The sequence below is a fragment of the Hyperoodon ampullatus genome (genome assembly GCF_949752795.1).
Source record: "Hyperoodon ampullatus genome assembly, chromosome: 8".
In the NCBI taxonomy this organism is placed as follows: Eukaryota; Metazoa; Chordata; class Mammalia; order Artiodactyla; family Ziphiidae; genus Hyperoodon; species Hyperoodon ampullatus.
In genome coordinates, this window is record NC_136921.1 from 85,234,445 (window position 1) to 85,261,708 (window position 27,264).

General features: G+C 34.7%; 1 protein-coding gene across 1 annotated transcript in view; it reads left to right on the forward strand.

Moving 5' to 3' along the window:
* Positions 1-27,264, forward strand: part of UBR3 (ubiquitin protein ligase E3 component n-recognin 3) — a gene marked incomplete at both ends in the record, with an annotated part of 236,220 nt that overhangs the window by 190,409 nt on the left and 18,547 nt on the right. The window contains 5 exon segments of the mRNA XM_079709824.1: positions 5,153-5,258; positions 13,196-13,299; positions 19,439-19,563; positions 25,589-25,696; positions 25,821-25,946. Of these exon segments, the coding sequence (XP_079565950.1) occupies positions 5,153-5,258; positions 13,196-13,299; positions 19,439-19,563; positions 25,589-25,696; positions 25,821-25,946 (569 nt within the window).

Below are 27,264 nucleotides of genomic sequence, written 5' to 3' on the forward strand. Positions count from 1 at the left end.
TATGAGTGTTATACTAAGAAATAATCTGCCTGTTTAGAACTCTTATATGTTTAGAAATGACTGATGGAGACACAGAATTTCCAACCTGGTACTGAGCTCAGTAAACATCTGTTTCGAAAGCATTTTTGAAAAATATGTTATGAAAAACATATAACATATAACAAAAGCATATGTAACAACTTTGTGTTCCATCTCCTTAAGTGGATACTCCCCAAGTCATAAAAATTGGCATAACGGTATTTCATGTGTGTATATGGTATTCATAGCCATATGTGTAAAACTCTTAATTTTACAATAAAATTGGAGTTATGTTTTTATTTTATAGATTTTTTTGGTATAATAGTCTTACTTTAATATTGATACAGATAGAAGAGATTGCTAAATCTTACCTTTTTGTTCCAGCTAAGAGTTCTTATATTTAAATCTTTGGTTTTTTTCAACGACAAATCAGTCTTTCAATGGTGTTTTCTGTTTTAGTAATGATATGTTTCTCTTGTGATTAAGTACATTATAATACCTTAGACTTGTCCCGGCTGTAAAGAATTTGATTAGGCATTGCAGAAAATAGAGCTCATTGTCCCAGGTGAGTTGTCACGGCAACCAACATGGGGAAGAAGATAGTGGGAGCAAGTAAGTCAAGCACTACTTTAGTAGTTAGAGTTGAGAGGTCACTTTCTTTGGGGCAGTGAAATTAGGGCTAGTTAAGTGGCCTCTTTCTTGGTTACTAAGCCAGTATGTCATTACAGCAGAAAAGGAAGAGTATAAATCCATCATGAATTTTAGGCTTATATTATATGATTTTAAAAAATAGGATTGTTGACATATTCATACAATATTCAGCATGCTTAAAAAAATCCTATTAAATGTCAAGCACTGTGCTAGCCTGGGAATTACAAAGAGGAAAAGAAACAGTTGTCTTTTTCAGAGAGATTTCACCGTCTCATAGGAGAGGAAAATGTGAAAAATAATTACAGGGCTGTATGAGAAGTGCTAAAATAAAGGTAACTCAAGTGTAGAGAATGCCTAAAGCAAGGGATGATCACATCTGTCTCAGGTGTGGTATTAGAGAAAAATTTACAGAGGAGCACTTGAACTGGCTCTTGAAAGATGAATCAGGTTTGCTTGGAGAACAAGAAGATGCTGTTCTAGGCTGAGAGAACATCTTGCAAAGACAAAGTGAGACCATATGACACATTAGGGAATAGTTGCTAAAGTAAAGGGAGGAAAGGAGGTTAAATAATAAACCAGAAAAAGAAGATAGGGGTTATCTCATGAAGCGCTTTCTATGCCTGTTCTTTCAGTGGTTCACCAACCATTTATGAGATAATATAAATAGATTTATTGTTTACAGGAATTGGAAGGGGGTGAAACAAAAGACATAAAACTGGATGAGGACACTGTTGAGTAACCTAATTGAGAAATGATGTAGGGGTGGAGTAGAGTAGAAGAGGGGTCGTAGGAGGCAGAACCAATAGGATTGGTAATCCACTGGCTATGGAGGGCAAGAATGTGGGAGATGACTCCCAGTTTCTTCCTTGGATGTTTGCATGGGCAGTGATGTCATTCACTCAGATGGAATTATAAGAGGAAATGAATATTGGAGCTAGGCTGGGCTATATAATCAATTTAGTTTTGGATCTATTGATCTTTGTGGTGCCTGTCAAACATCTGAAGTGCTAGAGAAATTTGTGAATTGTAAACTTACAGGTAGAAGTGGAAGTTGAACTTATGTGAAGTAGCGTGTGCAGAATGAGAGGGAAAGGGGTTGAAAGGGATCCCTTTTCCTTTCTTATGGAGAATGACACCTTTTAGAGTTCAGTAGAGGAAGAAGAACACTTACAAGTAATTGAGAAGAAGCTGGGGGAGAACCAAGGAAGAGTGGTACCAAAAGTTCAGGGGAGGAGAGAGAAGAGGTTAAAAATATATGTTAATATTATGTATAGAGTGGTAGTTTTATGTGGAGACCTAATGTAGTCATAATCTCTAATTTAGCTGTATTATCTCATTTATAAATATTAAATTTATTACTTGGAATTTATCCTTAGAAACCATACATGTATGTACATGTATATAAACACACTGTCTACATACTACAGATGTATGCTATTACCATAACTACTATCACTTAAAACAGCCCAGAAAGTTGATATTATCCCTGTTTTGCAGATAATAAAACTAAGGTAATTTGCCCAAGGACACATGGCTAGTACAGAGCTTGGATTCAAATCCAGGACTTCCTGGGTCCTACTAGGCAGTGGTGCCTGTTTATTGAAATCACAGCACATCTATAAGTTAATGATGTTTCTCATTTCTAAACCCTTTTATAAATGAAGGTCTAAACTTCACAACTTTAAAATGTGTCATTCCAAAAAAACTTGTCTATTCCTTTTGCTGTTATTATTCAAAATTTTAATAATATGCTTTCTTGGTATAATTGCTTTTCAACTTTTAAAATGTCATGAACATAGTTGGTGTTTAATACATTTTTCTATTATTTTTTAGTCTTTAACTTTTTGATGTGATCAAAGATTCTCTTCATCCTCTTATCTGCTACTGTCAATATGTGTTTAGTATAGAAGATTTTTTTTAAAGCCCTGATTCCTTTATTAGAGAATGGTATTTATTTTATTATTATCATTTTTAATTTTTTTGGCCATCCCACGTGTCATGCAGGATCTTGGTTCCCCAACCAGGCATCAAATCTGGGCCCTTGGCAGTGAGAGCGCAGTGTCCTAACTACTGGACCGCCAGGGAATTCCCTCAAAGATATTTTTGTTGCTAAATAACTATTAGAGTTCATTCTTACTGATAGGTCTCAGACTAAATTTTAAAAACACAGTGAATTATATAAACATAGTGAAAAGTATTGATTGTTATTTGGCCTATTCTGTTTCCTGTTGAAGTTATCTGCAGTTTCCAGCATTGTTTTTGAAAGGTAGATGTACGTCATTAGATATGTTATCATCCTTCAGTTCTAGTTAAAACCAATACCAAAGACTCTTGTTATTTATTGTATTAATAGCTTTAGAAGATGCTGCAGGGTTACAATCTCAGTTTTTCATAGGAATGGAAACGGGTGTGTGTGTTACAGAAGGAATTTTATACTTTTCTTTTAATCATAAAAACCCCAAGGAGAACTGGAGTGGTATTAATAACTAACAAGTAGGAAATCTTGAATTCTGTTCTTAGCTTTTCCAGTAAATATTAGGGTGACCTGGCAAGGTACTTCCTTTCTCTGGGCCTATTTCCTCATGTGTAGAATGAGGGAATATAAGAAGATAAAAAAAAAGTTTTCTTCAGCATTTGTATTTCTTTAATTATGGTAAAGGCTAGGAAAGTAGGCAGATTATAACATTACTTTTATGCTGGCCATGGTTTCAGTGCAAAACAGGTTAGTGAAATTGCAATGTCTATGCTTTTGATTAAATCAAAACTTCAAGTTAATTGACTTTCATCTTGAAAGGAGATATTAAAGAGAGCCCTTTGATTCACTTAAAACCTATATAAGAAGAATGCAAAACTCCTCAACTTGCAACTTGAGTCAATCTTAATATTTTCTGCTAGAGGGATTTATTTTTTTTTAACACTTTTAGGTTTTAGACACTTTTTTAAAAGTTATAAATTATATACTTCATAAAAAAGTCTCTTATTTATAATTGAATTGAAATAAAATTAAAATGACCAATATATTTTTCATCATGTTATTTCTCTGCTAAAAATGTCTCTTGTTCTTAGTGTTATCAATGGAACCAGATTACTAGAAAAACTGAAAATTTGGGAAACTTATCTCAAAACTGGGGCTAACAGTATTACCTACCTGGTAGAATTTTTGTGAAAATAAATTGAGATAATCCGTATAAAGTGATTATTAAGTAGTGCTTGGCACTAATAAATACTCAGCTAGTGTTAACCATTAATAGGATGAAGAAATTTTAGCTATACTTAACTGTACTTTGACTTATAGACAGAAGGTGAAGCAGGATAAGGTATTTAGATTCTTCTGTTTGTTATAGAGACACCAGATTGAAACAGTTGTATGTACAGAGTGTTAGTCCCATTTCCTCTACCCTGCCCCACAGAGTGGAACATTTATTTTGTTCATCTTATAGCTCTCATGTCTTACAAATAACTTCCCCAAACTACTTCCACCACTAATATTACTCCTCCTCCTCCTCCTCATAGTGATGGATCTCAAGTTATTCTAAAGTATAGTTAATTTCTAAGTCAGTTGCTCAGAGAAACAAAATGTTGTTTAGTTTTGAATATTTTAATTTAGAGAGTGACAACAATATGTTTGTGTCATTTGGCTTTTTTCTTTCTGTTTTTAAGAATTAGTTTTAATCACATGTCAAAAAATTATTATCTAACTTTCTAGAAAGTGAATTTTGATTCATTTTAATTCAAATATTTTGAGTATTAGTGGCAGAATAATTTAGTCCGATCCTTGTCATTTATACCAGAAAATGGACATGTGATATGAAAGCAAAATTTAGGATTTTTTCCCCAAATAATTTAAAATTTTTAAACAAAATTTTCTTTCTAAATGTTATAGCAGAATTTTGTTGAAAGCTAAGACTGGTAGATTATTGTCATGGTTTAGGTAGAAGAAATGAAAATAGCCAGAATAATCCTCTTAAATAATATTATTTCCATTATTTTTTCTTCATGTTGAATCAAAAGATGATGAAGTCACAATTAAATCTAATGAATATTTAGGAGAAAATATTAGGTAAAGAAAGATATTCACCTAACAGTGGTTTATATGGAAGTTATTGTCCATATTACTCAGAGTAGGGTATTAAAGATAATAGTGAATTTTGGTTAGGAGATCACAATAGTGAGAAGTACAAGTTACCAAGCCTGAAGCATAAAGCCAAGGAAAAGTAGGTCTCTGACAGGAGATGAAGAAAACAAACCATTCCTGTATTAAGATTGAGTGTAAGGACAGTCCAAATTCTAGTACAATTTATTTGGATATATATTTCAGAGTTTACCTTAAAAGAGAGCATGAAGTAGTTGGTACTTAAACTTGGTGAATTATAATTATAAGGTTAGGAAACATTTCCTTATAAATTAGCTAGAAATTTTGCCTGAATATTGTTCTGGACAAATTTTGTGAACCTTCTAATTACCTTTTCTTCCATTTTTTTAGATCAGTTGTTCCATGTATTAGCCTTGCACATGCGGCTTTACAGCATTGATTCTGAGTATAATCCTTGGAGAAAGCTCACACAGTTACTAGAAGAGATGAATTCACAGTAAGTATTATTGAAAGGTTAAAATCAATTAAAACTGTTTTTGAAAAATAGTTAAGTATAAAAATAGGATTGAAGTTCTTTATAAATATGTGAATTTTTCTTATGAAACTCAGAAATATATAATAAAAATTGAAAACAGTTTACCATTATACTTTCTGTAAAAATTGCCTAGGAATTCCTACTAAGTGAGAAAGTCTTTTAAAGAATTTCATTGGTTTTTATGCAGACAAAACATTCAGATAGAGGCACATAATGGCTGGTAGTCTTTCTTTTTATGTCAGAATTGATCAGTGGGTTCGGGTAACCGTAGACTGATCCCGTCATTGTAAAGTTCCCCATAGCCTTTCACCTAATGATTTTTTTTTCCCCTAATGATTTTTGAAACCTGTGATTATTCTTGCCTAAATCCAGTATTTCATTAGGTATTGAGAAATAGTGATTTTAAAAAAACCACAAAAAAATTTTTCTTATGATTTATTAGCTAGGTTGTTTTTATAAAGAAAAACTTTCCCAGTATCAGCTGTTTGGTTATCCTGAAACATAGTTTGGCAAGATGAATGCTTAATTCTTCCCTATTTATAAATCTTCAAAGAAATGAGTTGATACCCTAGCAACTTCCAGTGGTGACTGATAAGTTGTGGTTATTATGATCTCATGGATTTTTATATACTTGATGTATTTCACTCCATTTCAGACATTCTTTTAAAAAATTTTTTTTCTTTTTCTTTCTTTATTTTTGGCTGCGTTGGGTCTTCGTTGCTGTGCGCAGGCTTTCTCTAGTTGTGATGAGCGGGGGCTACTCTTCGTTGCAGTGCGCGGGCTTCTCATTGCGGTGGCTCCTCTTGTTGCAAAGCATGGGCTCTAGGGCATGCAGGCTTCAGTAGCTGTGGCGTGTGGGCTCGGTAGTTGTGGCTCATGGGCTCTAGAGTGCAGGCTCAGTAGTTGTGGCGCACAGGCTTAGTTGCTCCATCTCAACTAAGTGTGGGATCTTCCTGGACCAGGGCTCGAACCCGTGTCCCCTGCATTGGCAGGTGGATTCTTAACCACTGCGCCACCAGGGAAGCCCCATTTCAGACATTCTTTTCAATGCAGATTGCTTCCTTTTAGGTTAGTGAGAATCCCTTTAGGTTAGCTATTGTACTTCAACATGATCAAAGTAGTCTTTGATAATGCCCTTGCTTTCTGACACAGTAAGTTGACCTGGGTTTATTTTGTACATTTTCCACTCTGTACCTGGAATCAGCCATTTCTCCATATAATTCCTTTTAATGGGAAGTGGTATTTAGACATCACAGTCTGGGTGCTAAGGGGTATCCATAGCTACTGTGCTATTATTGCTTATAGGCCATTCCAGTGGACAGGATTAGGAAATATTTTTTTAAGGAGAAAGATCGTGAGTTCTTACTGGTGTTTGCAATTCACACATAAGATTGTAAGGTTATATTTTGTTTCTTAGCTTTTTTGTTATTTACATCTTTTTTCTCTTATTCTGGAAATCTTGGTTACTAGTGATATTAATAACAGCATTACTATTTGCATAACCTACAGTATAACTACAATTATTTTTTTTAAATACCAATATTAGTACTAATTATAATTTCTTTTTGTCCTTAGAATATATACCACTAGGGATGTACAGACAAAATACTAATTTCTAAGTCATTTGAAGTAACTTTTTCTTGTGTGGTTATGCTATCAGCTTGATTTATAGTCAGGCTCATTTGTTTTCTTTTTTCCCCCCTCAATATTTAAAGCAATAGTGCCCAGCTGTAGAATAGAACGTAGGTTTGTATATGCTGGAAAGATCGATAAGATACATTTAAAAGGGGGGGTTAAATTAGAAGTTTGGGATTAACATATACACACTACTGTATATAAAATAGATAATCAACAAGGACCTACTGTATAGCACAGGGAACTCTACTCACTATTCTGTAATAACCTATATGGGAAAAGAATCTGAAAAAGAATAGATATATGTATATGTATAACTGAATCACTTTGCTGTATACCTGAAACTAACACAACATTGTAAATCAACTATACTCCAATATAAAATTAAAAAAATTTTTAAAGGCAAAAAAAGATATATTAAAAAAGCAAAAATTTCAAAATCATTGTTATAATTCTATTTTTGTTTAATAATAATGAAACAAACTATGGAATGTTATTAACTCTGAAAAGATTGCCTTTTTTCCCTTGATTTTTAAATTTTAATTATGTAAAACATATTTTTTCCAAAGTAAAAACTATATAATAAAGAAAATTCAGAGATATATGTCTTTCATTTCTGTCCATTTGCACTTCTTTTTGTGAACTCCCTAAATCTAGTTGTTGGTCTTCTTCTTCTTCACTTAAAAAATATGTTTATGGATTGTGGATATTAGTCCTTTGTGTGATAAGTTGCAAATATATTTCACCAGATTGTCTAATGTCTTTTTTGTGTGTGTATGATTTTTTTTGTCATGGAAAATTTTATTTTTAAGGTAGTCATATTTATTAATCTTTTTTTTTTACTTAATTCTGGAACTTGATCCATTTTGACTCAGGTCTTTTCCCACTACCTGGTTATAAAAGGATTGATTCATTCATTTTTTCTTGTGATGAGAACTTTTAAGATTTACTCTCTTAGCAACTTTCAGATATACAATACAGTGTTACTAATTGTAGTCACCATGCTGCTCATCACATCCCTATATGTACATTACATAACTGGAAGTTTGTACCTTTTGACCATCTTCACCCATCCCCATCCCCTACCCCTGTCTATGCAATCACCAGTCTGTTCTTTGTATCTATGAGGAGTTTCTTTGTTTGTTTCTAAGATTCCACATATAAGTGAGATTGTTTTACTCTGTCTGACTTACTTCACTTAACATAATGCCCTCAGGGTCCATCCATGTTGTCACCAATGGCAGGATTTCCTTTTTTATGGCTGAATAATATCCCATGGTATATATATGCCACAATTTCTTTATCCATTCACTCAATAATGGACATTTAAGTTGTTTCCATGTCTTGGCTATTGTAAATAATGCTGCAGTGAACATGGGGGTGCATATGTCTTTCTGGTTAGTGTTTTCCTTTCCTTCAGATAAACACCCAGAAGTAGAATTGATAGATCATACAGTAGTTCTGTTTTTTTAATTTTTTGAGGAACTTTCATATTGTTTTTCATAGTGCCTTCACCAATTTACAGTCCCACCAACAGTGCACCAGGGTTTCTTTCCTTTTCTCCCCATCCTCACCAGCACTTGTTGTTTGTTTTCATTTTGATGATAGCCATTCTGACAGGTGTGAGGTGGTATCTCATTGTTGTTTTGATTTGCATTTCCCTGGTGATTAGTGATGTTGAGCACCTTTTCATGCACTTGGTCATCATCTGTATTTCTTTAGCAAAATATCTACTCAGATTCTCTGCCCATTTTTTAATTGGATTGTTTTTTGCTATTGAGTTGTATGAGTTCTTTATGTAGTTTGGATATTAACATTTTATCAGATATATGATTCTTCTATTTCTGTGGCTTCAGTTTTTACAGTTAGATCTCTAATCTATTTGGAATTTTTCATAATGTATGGTATAAGGAAGAGATTCAATCTTATTTTTTGCCACATAGTGATCAAATATCCTACTGCTTTGCATTCCCTACATAAGTAAATTGAGACATGTACTTGAAGAGAGAGGAGAGAGAGAGAAAGAGAGAGATGGAAGAAAAGTTGAGAAAGTGCTTTGCTTACTGATATGGAAAGATCACCATTCAGATACAATATTAAAAGAAAAACAATTCAGGAGCACTAAATCTGTACTTTATGATATCACTTGTGTAATCAAGGGGAGATGAGAAATAAATTTGTATTTGCTTGTTAAAATAAAACAAAACAAACCAGATCCATACATATGTGGATATTGAATTTATAGCATAGACAGAACTGTGGAGCAGTTGGGGAAGCACAGTCTTTATAGTGAATGGAGCTGGGTTAGTTGGATATTTATATGAGAAGTAATTAATATTGACTCCTACCTCATGCAGAACCTATTCGGATTTTGCCAGTTATTTCAGTAATATCCTGGGAAATGCAAATGCAGTGCAAAGAAAATTCAAGATTGTGTTTGTGTTTAGTTTCATGTCTCTTTAATTTCCTTCAGTGTGAAATCGTTCCTGACTTTTTCTTTGTATTCCATGATGTTGACTTTTTTTTTAAGAGCTCAGGCCAATTATTTTGTAGAACCCCTCAGTTTATTTTTGTCCAATATTTCCTTGTGGTTAGATTCAGGTGATAAACTTTTGGCAGAAATATCGCAGAAGTAATATTGTGTTCTTTTTCGTGTGTCACATCAGGAGGCACATGCTATTGATTTGTCTTGTTATTAATGTTAATAACTCTGATCATTTGGCTAATGTGGTATCTGCCAAGTTTTTCCACCGTAAAGTTATTATTTCATCCTTTGTAATTACTAATTATCTGGTGGGGGTATACTTTGAGGCTATGGATAAATACTGCTGCTTCTCAGAAAAAAAAATTGTATGTGTGTGTGTTTGTGTTTGTAGACAAAATTAGTAAGCTGTGAGTATTTTGTATGTTCTGGCTAAGGAAAATAAATCACTTTTCTTGATAGTAGCTAGTAATTTTCTTTCCTAGCTAGACTTGAATACTCAAGGACAGGGATGGTGTGCAGATGAAGTATTATAATGCCTAACTCTCTGAGTCTAAAGATACTCAGCAAACAAGAGGTTTCTTAAGTGTAGCATTGGTGAATTAAAAGTTTTAAAGACCAGGCAGAGGTACTCTGCTTTCCATATTACTGATTGCTGGGTTGTGTTCTTTTATAGCCCTAAGATTAGTAGGATAGTACTAAATGCTGTGAACAGTTATCCAGTGTTAACATCATGCTACACATTTTTCTGCTTTGCATATATAATCTCATTTAATCATCACCATAACTGTATAAACTAGGTACCATTGTTGTCTCAATTTTTACATATGAGGAACATGAGGCCTAGAAAAGTTAATTAATATGTTCTTTAGGGGCACACAGCTCTGAAGGAATAGAGCTGATCTGAATCCAAATCTTTCTGATTCCAGAACCTAAGGAAGCATAGAGTAATAGCTAAAAACTTAGGCTCCGGAATCAGAAAGATTTGGAGAGATCTGAGGAATTTCTGGAAAATCTGGTTGATTTTTTTCCCCTTCTTATTTGCTCTCATTTTTATGGTTCATTAGTTCACTAACTTGTAATATTACAGTTGATTATGTCATCTGTGTTTCATTTCTGTATAAGAGTTTTAAAAATGGAAGTATCTTTTTCTGTATTCTCACTTAATCGTTTTACAACATAAAATTCTATGTCTAATGATATAGGTTTCTCATATACACTTTTGTCTATAATCCTCATGAAAATTATTTCCTTATTTTCTTTAAGTTTCACTGTGTTGATAATCACTTTGGTTTAAAAAAATGGGAAAATTAGGCCTATTAAGTCTAACCCACCCATTTCCCCTTATTATCCATGGAATTAATAGTAGTGTACAGTTTTTATAATCTGGATTTTAAAGATTACCTAAAGACTTTGAGATAGAGATAATTATGTATTTTAAAATATTAAGCATTTAACAGATACTTATCACAATGATGATATTAAACCCTACATTAAAAAACTGTGGTTGGGACTTCCCTGGTGACACAGTGGTTAAGAAGGCAGGGGACACTGGTTTGAGCCCTGGTCCAGGACAATCCCACATGCCGCGGAGCAACTAAGCCCATGCGCCACAACTACTGAGCCTGCACACTAGAGCCCGTGAGCCACAACTACTGAAGCCCATGTGCCTAGAGCCCGAACTCTGCAACAAGAGAAGCCAATGCAGTGAGAAGCCTTCACACTTCAAAGTAGCCTCTGCTCGCCGCAACTAGAGAAAGCCCGCGTGCAGCAATGAGGATCCAACACACAGCCAAAAATAAATAAATAAATAAATAAATTTGAAAAGGAAAACCAAAACTGTGGTTGTCTTCTCTACAGTGGGGTGTATCCATTCATTCATTCATTCATTCAGAATATGTGCTTACTGTGTGCCAGGAAAGATCCATTCCTGTGTCCTCAGATGATTTTATTATCTTAGTAGCCAACAAGCTCCAGGTTATTGTTTTTGTAAATTTTTCCTGATTATAAAATTGTAGTTATTGTACAATGTTTAGAATGTACAAAAATGTTGAGAAAGAAAATGAAACAAACTAAAATTTCATAACCTACCTGCTATATATTGTTTATTACAATTTAATGAACTCATGAACCATAAAAATGAAACATAATGTCTCATAAAAATGAGAGACATTTCTTTGCAGTCTCTTTTTTTCTCTGTGTGTGTGTATATATATATACATACACACGCAGAAATGCCATGTGTAAAATAGATAGCTAGTGGAACATGCTATAAAGCACAGGAAGCTCGGCTCGGTGCTCTGTGACAGCCCAGATGGGTGGGATGTGGGGGAGAGGTGGGAGGGAGGTCCAGGAGGGAGGGGATATGGGTGTACATGGAGCTGATTCACTTCACTGTACAGCAGAAACTAACACAGCATTGTAAAGCAGTTACACTCCAGTAATAAATAAATACATAAATACATAAAAATGGAAAAAAAAGCTGTTTGAATCATATTGTATCAGTTTTAGAATCTGCTTTTTAAAAATAACACCAACCAAATTCCCACATCATTAAAAATTCTTTAAACGATATACCTAATTTATTTATTTACTCCCAATTTAATTTACAAACGTACAAAAGCTACCACTTGTGTAATCAATGGAAAACCATTTCTGTGGGAATTTGAATAATAGGTGAGGAAATGGTGTCCCCTCGATTTTTTTCTTTTTAAGAACTTTGGTCATGTAAAGAAGAGATGCCAGAGAGACTTACGAGACAAGAAATACTAGGATTCATGGCATTAATGGAAGGTTACCTTTGGAGAGAAAGACAAGTATATTAAAGAGATATTTGTAGAGAATAGAGACATTCAAAGAGCTGTCGTCCTCTGGCAGTTATTTAAGCTTCACAGCAGCAGAGATTGGTTTACTCACATATGTGTCCAGTGCCTGGCATACAGTTAAGTAATCACTATATATTTGTTGAGTGATGAAGCCTAATAAAAGATTTGAGCAATTCTTGTTTATCCCAAGTCTAGTCTGAAGTGTAGCTTCAGAATTTAACCAATTCTGGAAGCTTAAGATTAACTTTTTTCTGTTATTAAAAATTAAACCTATGACCAAAAATTGAAACTTCTAAAGGAGTTTTAAAAATTCTTTTAGAGTGAAAAGAGCTGCTTTATAATATATTCTATGTGTTTTATAGTACTATACATTCCTTAGATTTACTATTTTATCTTTTATAGTATATTTTAAGTTCTGCTTTGGTTATTTTTTTTTTGAAACTTTGAAACTGTTAAATATTTTATTTGAATTTTATATTAGTCATAAAGTTGAAACAACTTTTAACAAGAGATATTGACCATGCCTTTTCAATGTAACTTGTTTGTGAATTGTTTTTTTATAACATGAATATTTCTTCTTTAGTATGAAGTTCGTCATAGCAAGTATCCTAAGTGCCACCCCATTTGTAGTGAAACTAATTCTCTTAAGCTCCGTTTAATGCTTTGTTTGATTTCTGTAATCTAAGAGATCAGAAAGTTAATCATAATCAAGTTAATATATCCTAAGACCTAATAAATTTTCTATGTAATTTTTTCATATTAGGCAGAGTCAAAGAAATATGTGAACCTAAAAGGTTTTATTTTTAGGCCAAAAATATGGCTCTAACTTTTTCTTCTGAGATTTCTCAGTTGCTTATGAAAGTTGATTTCTGTTCCATAGACATATATGTGAAATATAAAATGAATTAGAAGGAAGATACAATACTGTCTAAAGTGATTATGCATTTTTCTTTTAGGCTGGGAAATGAGGAACAACAGCATGAGGTTCCAATTCTTTATCATGATGTTACATCCCTTTTGCTTATCCAGATCTTAATGATGCCACAACCCTTACGCAAAGGTATGTCTTTATAATTTAGATTCTTAGATTATATTGTATATATAATGAATATTCTAAAAATTATAGGCATAAGTATAGCATTCAGTCTGATGGAAATGTTCTGAGGTGAATAGCATTGTAATCATATATGTCTAAAGAAGATGACAGTGAAATAGTTTTTTTCCCTTGTGGGTCTATTTTTAGATTTTTAGTCAGTAATAAGGTAAAGACATGGAGAAATCACTCTGTTTTTAAAAAATTAAAATGATACAAAATGTGAAAAATAGAGCAAACTGTCAGCCTTAATGCCTCTACCTTATCTACATGCATATATACATATTTTGATATAGTAGTATCATAGAGTTATTCAAAATGTGATGACCCATTATTTTTAATGAGTGTTAATATCATCTAGTATGATATTAACAGAATTAATATTATATTAGAAACACTTTAATTATTGTTCCACAGTTGTATGAGTTCTATGAGTTCTTTGTATATTTTGGATATTAACCTCTTATTGGATACATTGTTTGCAAATATCTTCTTCCATTCAGTAAGCTACCATTTTTGTTTTGTTAATTTTTCATGGTAATTTTAGGAAAAGAATAAAGTGTCTGATACTGCCTTCAGATTATGTCCTATTTACTTGTATGATTTTTCACATTTGGGTTTTATTATTTTATATGTACTCTATCTTGTCCTAAAAGAAACTTGGAGCATTTTATGTCACCTTAACTCTAAAACAGTTTATGGAAAAGAAACTTTTGCAGACATCTCATCCTCTTTGTCTTCTTGTTTATCACCTGCACCAAGCCTGGTACTTGTAGGCAAGCCAGTAAATAAATGGATGTTGAATAACTGTATCTCTGCAGGAGATTATAGATTCCCTGGATTACTCTTGCAAAACACAGCACAAATACTGTTGCATAGAGTGCGTACTCACTAAATATTTAATTGTCTGATTTTTGAAAATTTCTTGTGTTTTCATGCCTTGCCCACTGAAGAAAATCTGGTTTACTTAGATTTTGTTTATATCATTCCAGAGTCAAGCTGTTGTCTCAGCTTAACATCACTATCCTTTGAACTATATTCCTGTTTTAAGATCTTTATTTTGATGAAAAAAAATCAGAAATACGGATAAAGATTTACATGTGATATCTATTTAAAAAGTTGTTTAATTTCATGAGTTATAATGTTGAAAATTTTTAACAATGATGAATTGCATGCTAACAACAAAATGATGACTTCATCTTCTGAAATAGTGTGGTGAGATAGATGTGGCATCAACCTAGTTCAGTCCTCACAGCAATTTAGAATATGAAGTAAAGAAATAATTTTCATTTGTGATTCTAAGGAGAAATTCACATTTTAAAGAGCCTCAGGCCAACATTTCTACCTTACCAGACTCTTTATCGTATGTGATCAGTAGGGGCAAGCCTTTATTATTGAGCCCTTGAAAGTGCCTTGTCTCCTACACCCTTCCTTTTTCCTATCACACAGTAGCACTATAAAACTTAAAATCTGTACTGTTGTTTAAAGTCTGTTTGCTTTTAAGGCATTTAAAATAAATATTGATCTTCCTTTGTTTACCCTCAGGTAGGTTGATAGTGGATTTTTGGTTTTTTTAAAAAACAGATTGAGAGTAGATATCCAATTCCTTTTTCTCCTTTTTAAATTTTGATGATTTTATGTGAAGGGCTTTTGCTCTCTGTTGTAACCTTGGAAGACAGCAACCTGTTGACTTAGTATACACCTCAAATGAGTGATTCCTTGTTTTTTTCCTAAGTCCCTAAAATGCATTGATTTCACACATGGCAAGTATTCAGTAAATAAATATTTCTTAAATGAATGAGTGAATGTGAGAACTTAAGCTTAATCTGTGACTTTAAACTTCCAGTTTAAATATTTTTAAAATGATGATAATCAAGGAAAAGTAACAAAAAAATTAGTAGTTTGCTACAACAGAAAGCTAAAATTATGCTTAAAAAGTCATTGTCATTTTTTTAATGCATCATTTCTTTTTAATTAAAAATTAATTTATGTAGTTTATAATGAGAAGAAACTAAATGTGAGTGGTATTTCTAGGCCATGTAAATGACTTACTGGTTAAAATCATTTTGTTTTGTGCTTAGTAGACAAATGCTCTAATTTTTATCATTCTATTAAAACATTTAATCGTCATGAAATACTTTTTTTTAATTTTGATGATACCGTCCTTTCTTGGTTTTCCTCGTATCTCTTTTTCTGCTCATTTTCAAGGCTCCTTTTCATTCACCCCTTCCTCTTCCCATTCTTTGAGTTGTTCCTTGGTTCCTGACCCCTTCTCAATTTTACCTTCTTTCCTATAGCATCATCTGTACCTATTCTTTGATGATTCCCAAATATTCTAGCTCCAGTCTGCAGCTCCCTGGTGAGCTGCAGATTTCTACACGTGCCTCAAACTCAACATATATAACATTAATTCATTTTCTTCCCATCCAAACTTGCTCTCTTCCTCTGTTTTCCATTTTAGTCAATACTACTACTAGTTACTCTTTGTAGAATGAGAGTCTACCATTATTTTCTACCTCCAAAGCTCTACCAAATGCTGTAATTTCTGTCATCTAAATACTTCTCTAATTCGACCCATTCTTTCCATCAGGCCATCTAATCTGACATATGCTAGAGTACTTTTGCATCTGCTCATAGGTGTTCTTGCCTCTAGTCTTGTTTTAGTCCCTTTCTCCTAAGAAGCACCAGTGAATATTTTAAACTTCAAATCTAATATTATCCCTATCCTGCTTAAAATTACTTCTCATTGCCCAGTCTAGATTCTATAAATCAAATGGTTATAGATATCAAATAAGTAACGTAAATAGTAATATTAATAACAACAGATATTTACTGATTGCCATTGCCAATCACTATTTTAAGCATTTAACTTAATCCCTTTAAAGCAGGTGATATTGTCCTCATTTAACAGATGAAAAAATAGAAGCAGAGTGTTTAACTAACTTGCCTAAGATCAGAAGAGTCAATTTAAATCTAGACAATTTGGTTTCATAGCCTACATTCATTCTTAACAATAATGTCTTTGGTTTGATATAAATGGGAGTTGGGGACTGTGACAAGTTAGAGAATGCATGCTTGGCCAAAGAGGACACTTACTATTCAGCTCCAGATAACTGTCGTCATGTAAGAATATGGACCCAGTATTGTCAGATCTTCCTGTTTTTCAAGAGTAAGTGGAAATCTGGACTTTTACAAGAAATATCCGATTTTTAAATGTCAGTAACTAAAGACAAAACAAGATAAAGACAAACCAAACATCTCTCCAGGCTGCATTCAGACAGGTAACCCTCAGTTTGCAACCTTTGGTCTTCGGCATAAAGATTACTTTTCTAGCTTCATCTCTCATAGATCACTACTTATAGTCTAGATACATTGGACAATTTACAATTCTTGTAAGCCTTGGGCTCTTTTTGTGACCCTTGTACAAACAGCTTCTTCTGTCTGGAATCCCCCTTTCCTTGACTCATTCCATCTTTGCCTTCCTTATTATGGCTTAGTTCTCTTCATCATTCAAGACTAACTCTCCTCGTTGGGGCAGGAGGCTTGAATTTTTTTCTATTCCCTGCCCTTAGTCTATATTAGTTCCTCCTCCTGTTTGCTCCGATCACACCCTGTACATACATATAGCCATCTGTCTCTCTCACTATCCAGACTCCAAGTCCTTATTGTCTATAACCTGGCATGCATTAGGTGTTAAGAAATTTAGAAATCCATTTAGAACTAGCTTATAAGCACAAAGAAAGAGCACTGATGGACTCACATAACCAAACTGTAGGAATTGGTAGTCTTAGGGATGACTAGAACCATGGCTTCAGATGCTGGCAGGGTTCTTGCCATCTTGGGTCTATCCCTCTCTCTGTGGATCTGCTTCATTCAGCCTTGCCTTAAACAGTCTCTGCCATAGACTAGGAGCATGACCTCTGATATTTCCAGACTCACATCTTTACACCTTCCCTTTGCCTCCAGTTAGAGAAATCCCAGATAGGTACTCTGACTGGCTCAGCTTATATCAAGTTCCCACCCCAACCCATAAACATTGGTAAGAGAAAGCATGTGTGTGTGTATGCATGTGTGCACAGGCACACTACACACACACACACACACACACACACACAGAAACACACAAATTTAAAATTAGGCAAGATTTTCCTTAGGGCATGATTTTTTAAGGTGTTATCTGACTAATTTAAGAGTTAGCCAGGTTACAAGGAGGGAGTAATTCCACTTGAACAGAGACCCAGTAGAAGGATGCCAAATACCTCTTTTAAAAAGATCAGTCTTTTCTTCTTTTTTTTTTTTTTTTTTGCGGTACGCGGGCCTCTCACTGCTATGGTCTCTCCCGTTGCGGAGCACAGGCTCCGGACGCGCAGGCTCAGCGGCCGTGGCTCACGGGCCCAGCCGCTCCATGGCATGTGGGATCTTCCCGGACCGGGGCACGAACCCGTGTCCCCTGCATCGGCAGGCGGACTCTCAACCACTGCGCCACAAGGGAAGCCCTAAAAAGATCAGTCTTGCTGTAATAAACAGACAAAAAAGATTGCAGGGGGCAGGTAATGCTGATAAACCCCTGTGCAGAAAAGAGTTAATAAAGAAGGCCTGAGTGCTATCCTTTGAAAGGCCTGCTTCCAAGGTTGGCCCTTGACTGGTATCTGGGAACTTTGATTTTGGGAGAGTTTCCACCATCCCACTGATAAGAATGGCTCTCTGTGCCTAAACTGTACCAACAGTGTGGTTTATGCTGAACATACCTGCTTTCTTCCTGGGAATCTAGAACTTTGGTATGTGCTAGGCAGTGGGTGCCTATGTGACCTGCTCCCAATAAAAATCTTGGGCAGAGTTTCTTAATGAGCTTCCCTGGTGTATTTTTCACATGTACTGTCACAACACATTGCTGGGGGAATTAAGCACATCCTGTGTGACTGCAGGGAGAGGACTCTTGAAAGTCCTCTTTTGCTATTTTTTATTTGCTATTTATTTGCAAATTAATAGCTATTTATTTGCTATTAAAATAGCAAAATAGACTTTTGCTATTTTACTTTGTTTTTTTGGGGTTTTTTTGCTGTAATAAATCATAGGACTATATGCTGAGTCTTGTGAGTCTTCCTAGTGAATAATCAAATCTGGAAGTGGTCTTGGGAACCCCCAACACAACTATTTAGGCTGGAATTTATAGGTCTAGGCAAGAAATGATGGAAGCATGGTCCGGGGTGTTGGAACTGACTTGAATGATATTTAAAAAGAATTGATAGGATTTGGTGATTGTTCTAATGTAGGGAAAAAGAGACAGGAAAGTATCAAGGATGTCTACAAGTTTCTGAATTTAGCAACTGATTAAGTGGTGGTAACTATTTACTAGGGGAGTAGCATAATATAATAGAAGGCATAACTGAATGATCTGTATGGATTCAAGTTCAGACATGGGTGCTTATTAGCTTTGTTGTCACAGGCACATCTTTTGAAGCTCAATTGTCCAACTGAGACTGTTAACGAGGATTGAAAGGAGACATTTGAAGAAATTTTCTAAGTTATTAGCTGTATATAAACGTTAATTATGATGACTAAGCTGCCATTTGTTAAGTACCTAATATGTGTAAGGCATTTTACATATGGTTACTACTGTTTTTGCACTGTTATAGTTTTCATTGAGTTTTAAAATTCAATTAGAGTACTTAAAATATTGGGATTTTTTTTTTACTTTAGAAATTCTATATTGTATTATATTGTTTTTTATAAGATACATATCAAATTAGAAGCAGATAAAGTGTTGGTTTTAAACACTCAGACTCCCAGACATTGTTATTAAGCACATGATGCCCAGTAAGGGGATTTGCCAAGGGTACACAGTTATTCTGAGGTTGAAACAGAGCACACTTCTCATTCTGCTAAAAGCCTCTTATTGGCATATTGTGTCGATGAGTAAAGGGAATTTGATTTCATAATTTCAGATCTGTTGGGTAGAAAATATAATATCACATTGTTATTTTATTACTTAAGTGTTGAACAAAAACCAGTTACACGTGCAAGGAAAGTCACGTGTTTGTGAAATTATCTTGAGTACAAAATGTCTAGATTCCAAAGAAATAATGATCTTCTCTTTCTCTTGTAGACCATTTCACCTGCATTGTGAAGGTGCTTTTTACCCTATTGTACACGCAAGGTCTTGTGGCACTTTCAGTTAAATGCAGTGAGGAAGATAGGTCAGCCTGGAAACACACGGGAGCTCTCAAAAAGGTTAGTGTCTTGTCTGAATTTGTTATTTAGTAGTTAGGTGAATTTATTTAAGCTGGTGATATGAATGAATGAGATTAGACATTTGAAAGGCAAAACGAGTTATTTTTAATAATTTTTAAAATAAATTTATTTAGTTTTGGCTGCGTTGGGTCTTCGTTGCGGCGAGCGGGGGCTACTCTTTGTTGCAGTGTGTGGGCTTCTCACTGTAGTGGCTTCTCTTGTTGTGGAGCACAGGCTCTAGGTGCGCAGGCTTCAGTAGTTGTGGCTCGTGGGCTCGGTAGTGTGGCTCTCGGGCTCTAGAGTGTGGGCTCAGTAGTTGTGGCGCACGGGCTTAGTTGCTCCGAGGCATGTGGGATTTTCCTGGACCAGGACTCAAACCTGTGTCCCCTGCATTGGCAGGCGGTTTCGTAGCCACTGCACCACCAGGGAAGTCCACAAAATGAGTTATTAACAGTATTTTAATTGGAAATGGAGCACCTTCAGGCTATAAAAGTTAAAAATGTTTTCCTTGCACAATGAGGTCTTCTGTATCCATCTCTAAACGTTGACCTTTTCCCCTTTGTATCTGGACAGTTTTGTTTTTGCTGCAAGCCTTAAACTTAGAGAAGTTATAAAAATTGTATCAACACAGTTAGCAAGTAATACAGTGTATGTAGACTTACCTGTTTTACTTATCTGTCATCTTTTCTTCTCCTTGCCTCATCCCCAATCACAATCCAAAGATCGCTTTTGACTCACCACTTATAGATGTAAAAATCCTGGCCTTTTCTTAGTTATACCTCTTTAAAAACTACTTTTTTCCCATGTTTAAAAATATATAGATATATAAGTTCTTAGTAAATTTAAAGGCATTCTCTTTCAGTTAAGATTATATGAACAGTTTAGAAAAATTGTGCAAGTTTAGTTAAATGTAAGTATTTTCAGTGGCTTGAAAACAAATGGGATACTATGGAACCAAAGAACTAAGTGAATAGTTTGGTGTAGAGAAAGGTGAAATAAGATTACTTCCCTGTTTATTTGGGGAAGTTGGTAGGAAAAAATAATAAGTATAGTGTAAATTGAACCTTTTCTTTGGTTTATAGGCTCTTAAAGAAGTTTTAAACCTCATTGAAAAGTTTCTGTTAAAATCATATCTACTTGTATTAAAGGAGAGAAAACCAATTATAGCTATTGATACATGAAATGTATTCAATATAACCTTCACTTTTATCACTAGTTTAGTCCCAAATCATGATTATGTGTACAGAAATTTAATGTAGTATCATTATGAAGTTCGTTACATCTTAATTTAGGGATACTGGTTGTTGGCCATTGAACCTGAGTACTAGGCCAAGTTCCTGCCACTAAATAAAGATATTACTTTTTTGTTCAAGACATAAAAACTCTCTGAACCTCAGCCTTGTCATAGGTAAATGAGAAATTAAGAACATATGATTTATAAGGGCCCCTCTATTTCTAAAATTCTGTTATTCGAAATAACAAAATGAATTTCTGTCTTTTCCTTCAGTGATTTTTTTCCTCCTTGTTTCTAGTTGTATTTTGGATAATTTTGCCTTCTGCAATTATCTTTCTTTTTTCTAAATATTCTTTTAGTCTCTCTGAGTGCACTCTAATCTGATATTGGGATTGTTTGTATTCAAATCAGGTATAACAGGTTTCTATGCTGTGTCATTGTTTAAATGTTTCTTTAGTAAGTTGTCTAACCATGAAAAAGTACACATTTAAAACATTTTCTGATATAGTTTGGGTCTAAATCTATTCATCTGACTGTTCACTAAAATGAGACCTACTGACAGAAAATTAGACAATTGTAAATCTATGATGGAAGGAACATGAAGTAATTTAGGTAACTTCTGTCAATTTTCTTTCTCAATTTGATCATTGTTAGCTATTTTTTAAAATACTTAATAAAACATTTAATATAAGGCAGATTCTTAATAGAACATAAATTAGAAATTTATAGCCATATAAATTGCTTCAGTGAATGAAAACAAAAAAATATGATATTCTGCAGGTTGGTTTGCCACATGATTAGCTTTTTCTACCATAAATCTAAACATTTAGGTATATAGGATTGTAAATAATAGCAAAAATAATATTTATGAATAATGAAATATCACTGTGATTTCTGTAATTATTCTGTATCATTCATTCCTCCTTTAAAAAATTTCCTTCTTCCTTTAGTTCTTCCCTCCTCTCACTCCCTTCCTTGTTTTCTTTCTTCATTGAGTCTCATTCATTTCATCCTTATAATTCCTTATCCTCAGGTATGGTAATTCCAATGAAAACAGATCTAATCTGGTAAAATAAAATACATAGGTACTGTGTATTTTTCAAAGGGAATTTACAGTTAATTTGATAATGAGGTTTAGTAGTTTGGAAAAATCATCATTATAGTTAGTATAAATTGTGATCTTTCTGTTAGTGGAATTTCTGTTAAGAGTTTTTATACCAGGATTTCTTGATCTGGGGTCCTTTCCCTTTGTTTTGTTTTGGGGAGTAGGACCATAGCATCCAGCATATACTCAAAGGGCCTGTCACCCCAAAAAGTTTAAGAAGCACTATAATTTTTTCTTTTTTAAAATAAATTTATTTATTTATTTTTGGCTGTGTTGGGTCTTCGTTGCTGCACGCGGGCTTTCTCTAGTTGCGGCGAGGGGGGACTACTGTTCATTGCAGTGTGCGGGCTTCTCATTGCGGTGGCTTCTCTTGCTGCGGAGCACGGGCTCTAGGTGCGCGGGCTTCAGTAGTTGTGGCACACGGGCTCAGTAGTTGTGGCTTGCTGGCTCTAGAGCGCAGGCTCAGTAGTTGTGGCACATGGGCTTAGCTGCTCCGCGGCATGTGGGATCTTCCTGGACCAGGGCTCGAACCCATGTCCCCTGCATTGGCAGGTGGATTATTAACCACTGCGCCACCAGAGAAGTCCCTAGAAGCACTATAGTTTAGACAAAGCATCTACCCAACATAGCATCTGTTGCATCTCTCAACTCTTAATTCTTTTCTTTATTTAACTCACATACTTCTGCCACTTCTCCCACAGGATTCTTCTGATCATGATCCTGGGTCTTGCATCCACAGTCTCAGAAATCCTCTTCTTAAGCTTTATTTATTTTAAAAAAAAAAGAAAAGCTTTACTTCTTTTTTTTTTTTTTGTGGTACGTGGGCCTCTTACTGTTGTGGCCTCTCCCGTTGCGGAGCACAGGCTCCAGACGCGCAGGCTCAGCGGCCATGGCTCACGGGCCCAGCCGCTCCGCAGCACGTGGGATCTTCCCGGACCGGGGCACGAACCCGTGTCCCCTGCATCGGCAGGTGGACTCTCAACCACTGCGCTACCAGGGAAGCCCAAAGCTTATCTTCTTAGCTTTACCAAGGAACCTACTCTTTGCTTTACCTAAATATTGCTTATATAAAATATGGTTTCCTAAGACTTCTTATGTATGAAATAAAATTATTTTCTTATCTAATACTCTTCTAGTGGGAAGAGTTCTCAATACAAAATAATGACTACTACATTATATTTGACTCTCTGATCTGATATAGTACCTCCTTTAAGTAAAAAAAAATACTTAAAATGTATCTGATAATAATAATTTAAAAAATAATTATTGCTCAGTAACTTGCTTTGGGTGATCTGAGTATCATTTGTTTCTTATTGGAGGATATTTTCCCCATAATTTGGAAAGTATTATACTTGAAATACTTCTCTGTTGTTATGCTCTATAAATCTTTTACTCAAAAGAGTATATTGAATTAGGCTTTTAGGCTGTCATGTATATTTTCACAACTTTAAATATGTCACATTGATTAATAAGCAGCAAAATTGTGGTAATATTTTCTTTTGAATTGCCTATTCAAGAACTACTCTGATTAAATCAATTCTAAAAATATACCATGTTGCTGTTTTGATATTCAGTGGGATATTGATTCTTGTAAATTATATGTAACCTGAAAGTCATCATATTTGGCAAGTTATCATCCTGTTGATTAATTAGGCAGGGGTGGGGTGGGCCACATGATATAAGGAAAGCAGTTGCTGAGTCAGGGACTTTTTATAGTTTATCAGGTTATGATAACACTACATGGCTGCATGATATGGCAGAAAACAGAGGAGTAATTTAAAGATAATGCAAAGAATTGATTATTAAAAGAGAGACATCCAGGCAAGTTCCAAGGTCAAAAACTCCATTACCAAAATAAATTCCATCAGTTAACCACCAGGTATTATTGCTCAGGGTTTTGTTATGCAAAGGAAGACATAGAAGATATTAAGCATAGTTCCTGACATTTTGGGATTTACAGTCTAGTTGAAGAGAGCACAGTAACATGTGAGGAAGAAAGACAGTATCATCAAACAACAAATTCTGTGGTCCTGACTATTAGTGCCTTAAAAATTCAGGATAAACTTATATCCCATAGTGTTTACTCAGTTCTTATATTTTATTATTTAAAAAATATAGTTAGGGGGCTTCCCTGGTGGTGCAGTGGTTGAGAGTCCGCCTGCCAATGCAGGGGACGTGGGTTCGTGCCCCGGTCCGGGAAGATCCCACATTCCGCGGAGCGGCTCGGCCTGTGAGCCATGGCCACTGAGCCTGCGCGTCTGGAGCCTGTGCTCCGCAACAAGAGACGCCACAACAGTGAGAGGCCCGCGAACCGCAAAAAATAATAATAATAATAATTAATTAATTAAAACCTTATTGAAGTAAATTTAAATTTATAAATAGACATTTTTTTCCTTTCTTATAAAAAGTATAGTCATTAAGCTTAATTAATTTTTAGATTGTTATTTAATGTTATCTGTAATTCTGTAATAAACATATGGTCCTATTTATTTTTACATTAAGTTGTTTTAACAAATTCTATTCAAGGAATTTGAGTAAAACTGTAAAAGAAAAAAATTTGGGGTCCATGTTATATTTCATGCATGTACGATTTTATCACTGTAATGAGTATATATATACTTCTATTAGTTTTTTGCACACCACTCTGTAAACATTTTTTTCTGTAGCTCAAATTTGTCATATTTACTGCCTATAAAATATTCTGATATTGCATAATTTAGGTAACTGCTTCACCTTTTTTTAAAAAATAAATCTATCTATTTATTTATTTATTTATTTTTGGCTGCGTTGGGTCTTCATTGCTGTGCGTGGGCTATCTCTAGTTGCGGTGAGCGGGGGCTACTCTTTGTTGCGGTGAGTGGGCTTCTCATCGCAGTGGCTTCTCTTGTTGCGGAGCATGGCCTTTAGGCTCGTGGGCTTCGGTAGTTGTGGCTTGTGGGCTCTAGAGCACAGGCTCAGTAGTTGTGGTGCACGGGCTTAGTTGCTCCACAGCATGTGGGATCTTCCCAGACCAGGGCTTGAACCCGTGCCCCCTGCATTGGCAGGTGGATTCTTTTTTTTTTTTTTCTTCCATTACGCGGGCCTCTCACTGTTGTGGCCACAGGCTCCGGACGCGCAGGCTCAGCGGCCATGTCTCGGGCCTAGCCGCTCCGCGGCATGTGGGATCTTCCCGGACCGGGGCACGAACCCATGTCCTCTGCATCGGCAGGCGGACTCTCAACCACTGCGCCACCGGGAAGCCCCGGCAGGTGAATTCTTAACCAGAGAAGTCCAATAACTGCTTCACTTCTGTTGGTCATTTCTAATTTTTCACTATTATAATGCTTCAGTGAATGTCATGGGCATAAAGTTCTTCTTTTCTCTTTAGATTATTTCCTTAGGAAGAATTTCCAGGAGTGAGAATTACTGGGACAAAAGATATGATATAGATATGCTCATTTACACATATATTATGTAACTTATATGCTGTTTTTTAAAGAAGTATTGGAATAGCTTTCATCACCTATCCAAATTCATTGTGAATCCAGAGGTGTACTGTTGTACACAGATTTTGAGAAAGTGAAGTTTACATGCTTGAAAAGTAATGTAATCATGATTATACTCTACTCATTAAAAGGTATTCTTTCCAATGTAAATGGTTTTGTAGTTTTCAGTGACTAATGGAATTAATTTTTAATTTTTTCCAGAATACATGTGATGCAGAGAAGTCTTATGAAGTGTTATTGAGCTTTGTGATAAGGGAACTATCTAAAGGAAAGTTATACCATGAAGAAGGAATGCAGGAGTGTGCAACGGTATGTTCTCTATGACCAGATGTAGTGGTTATTTAAAAATTTAGATTTTCTTGCCATTATGAATATTACTGTTTGTTATGTCTATTATAGAACGAATTGTTCTGATTTTCTTTTTTAACTTTAGATTAGCCCTATTGCTTGGTCTCCTGAATCCACGGAAAAATACTTACAGGACTTCTGCTTACCTTTCCTCAGAATCACCAGCCTTCTTCAGCACCACCTTTTTGGGGAAGATTTACCTAGCTGCCAGGTATAATTTGTGGTAGAGAGTAGGGAGCCTTTTTTTTTTTTAAACAATTATCTAATTTTAAAAAATATACTGACATATAATACTTCTATCTATTATATATCCAGAACTGTCATACAAGTATATGTTAGTCTAACTCAAAGGAATAAATATTTAGAATATTTACTATTATTGTTACTTTTGTCTTTGTTAGCATCTACCCATTTTATGGTAATATTACTAATATTTGACATTGGAGGAGTTTTGGATTAGATCTGTGGTAATAAATGCCCAGTACTTGAACAGAAGATAGTATTCATATTAATATATTTATCACTAATCATCATTGGCTTTTAATATCCTTTTTAAAGGGTGTCATGTTATGTTAGCCAGCAAGCTGGTTGTTTGAATATCTGATGGCATTTATGTAATTTTAGAATTGCAAAATATTCAATTTGTAGCCAATTAAAACTTGGATGAATGAATTATCACTGGTTTACTCTATTTTGTAAAACTGTGGGTCAGCGTGAGTAGGCAAGAAAGTGACAGAGTAGGAAACCAGAAGGTAAGTAAACCAAACTGTGTTTATAGGATTATGTCCCTGACATTATCTGCCATTCATTTCCAGGGAATTTGATGTGAGAATTAAGTCATTTATATTTATGGTCTTTGAAACCTGCATGCGGTGTATCGGAATTAAGCTGTTGATTGTTCCTTCTCTCTTAAAAAATTGACCATTGCATTAAATAGTTTGGATTCCTTGGTTTTTATCAAGTGATTCAAGATAAACTCTGCACATTTGTCCCCAAAACATTCTATTTAGAATTCTAAGATATTGAACAAATTAAAAATATTCATCCATTAGATATTTTCTTTCATAGTTATTTATTTTAAAATTTGAACTTAAAAGCATGTTTCCTTCTGGCATGTGAACATCCTCAAGCATAGAGAAGGTTAACCAAACAAAATCTACTACTTCCTTCATCAGCTTTGCTTTCTTCACATTTAAAAGCCAAAGGCTGTGGTTCTTTGTGTTCTTGTTACCTTTGTGTTCTTGTATTCTTGGTTTATTTTGTCATTTGTTTTTATTGGAGGTTATTTTTCTCCCATAAACTGAGAAGTACCTAGAAGCAGAAGCTCTTGTATTGAGCATTGAAAATTAGTCCGGGGCTTGGGTGTACAGTGATGCCTATAGTAGAGCACTGGGAATATACTTAGACCAAGGAAGAAATTTATCTATTAGGAGGCATGAAAAGGAATGGTGTGACATAGTGTCAGAAAGACAGGTTAAGGGGAAATTGTGGTGGATCTTTTTTTTTTTTTTTTTTTTTTTCTTTTTTCT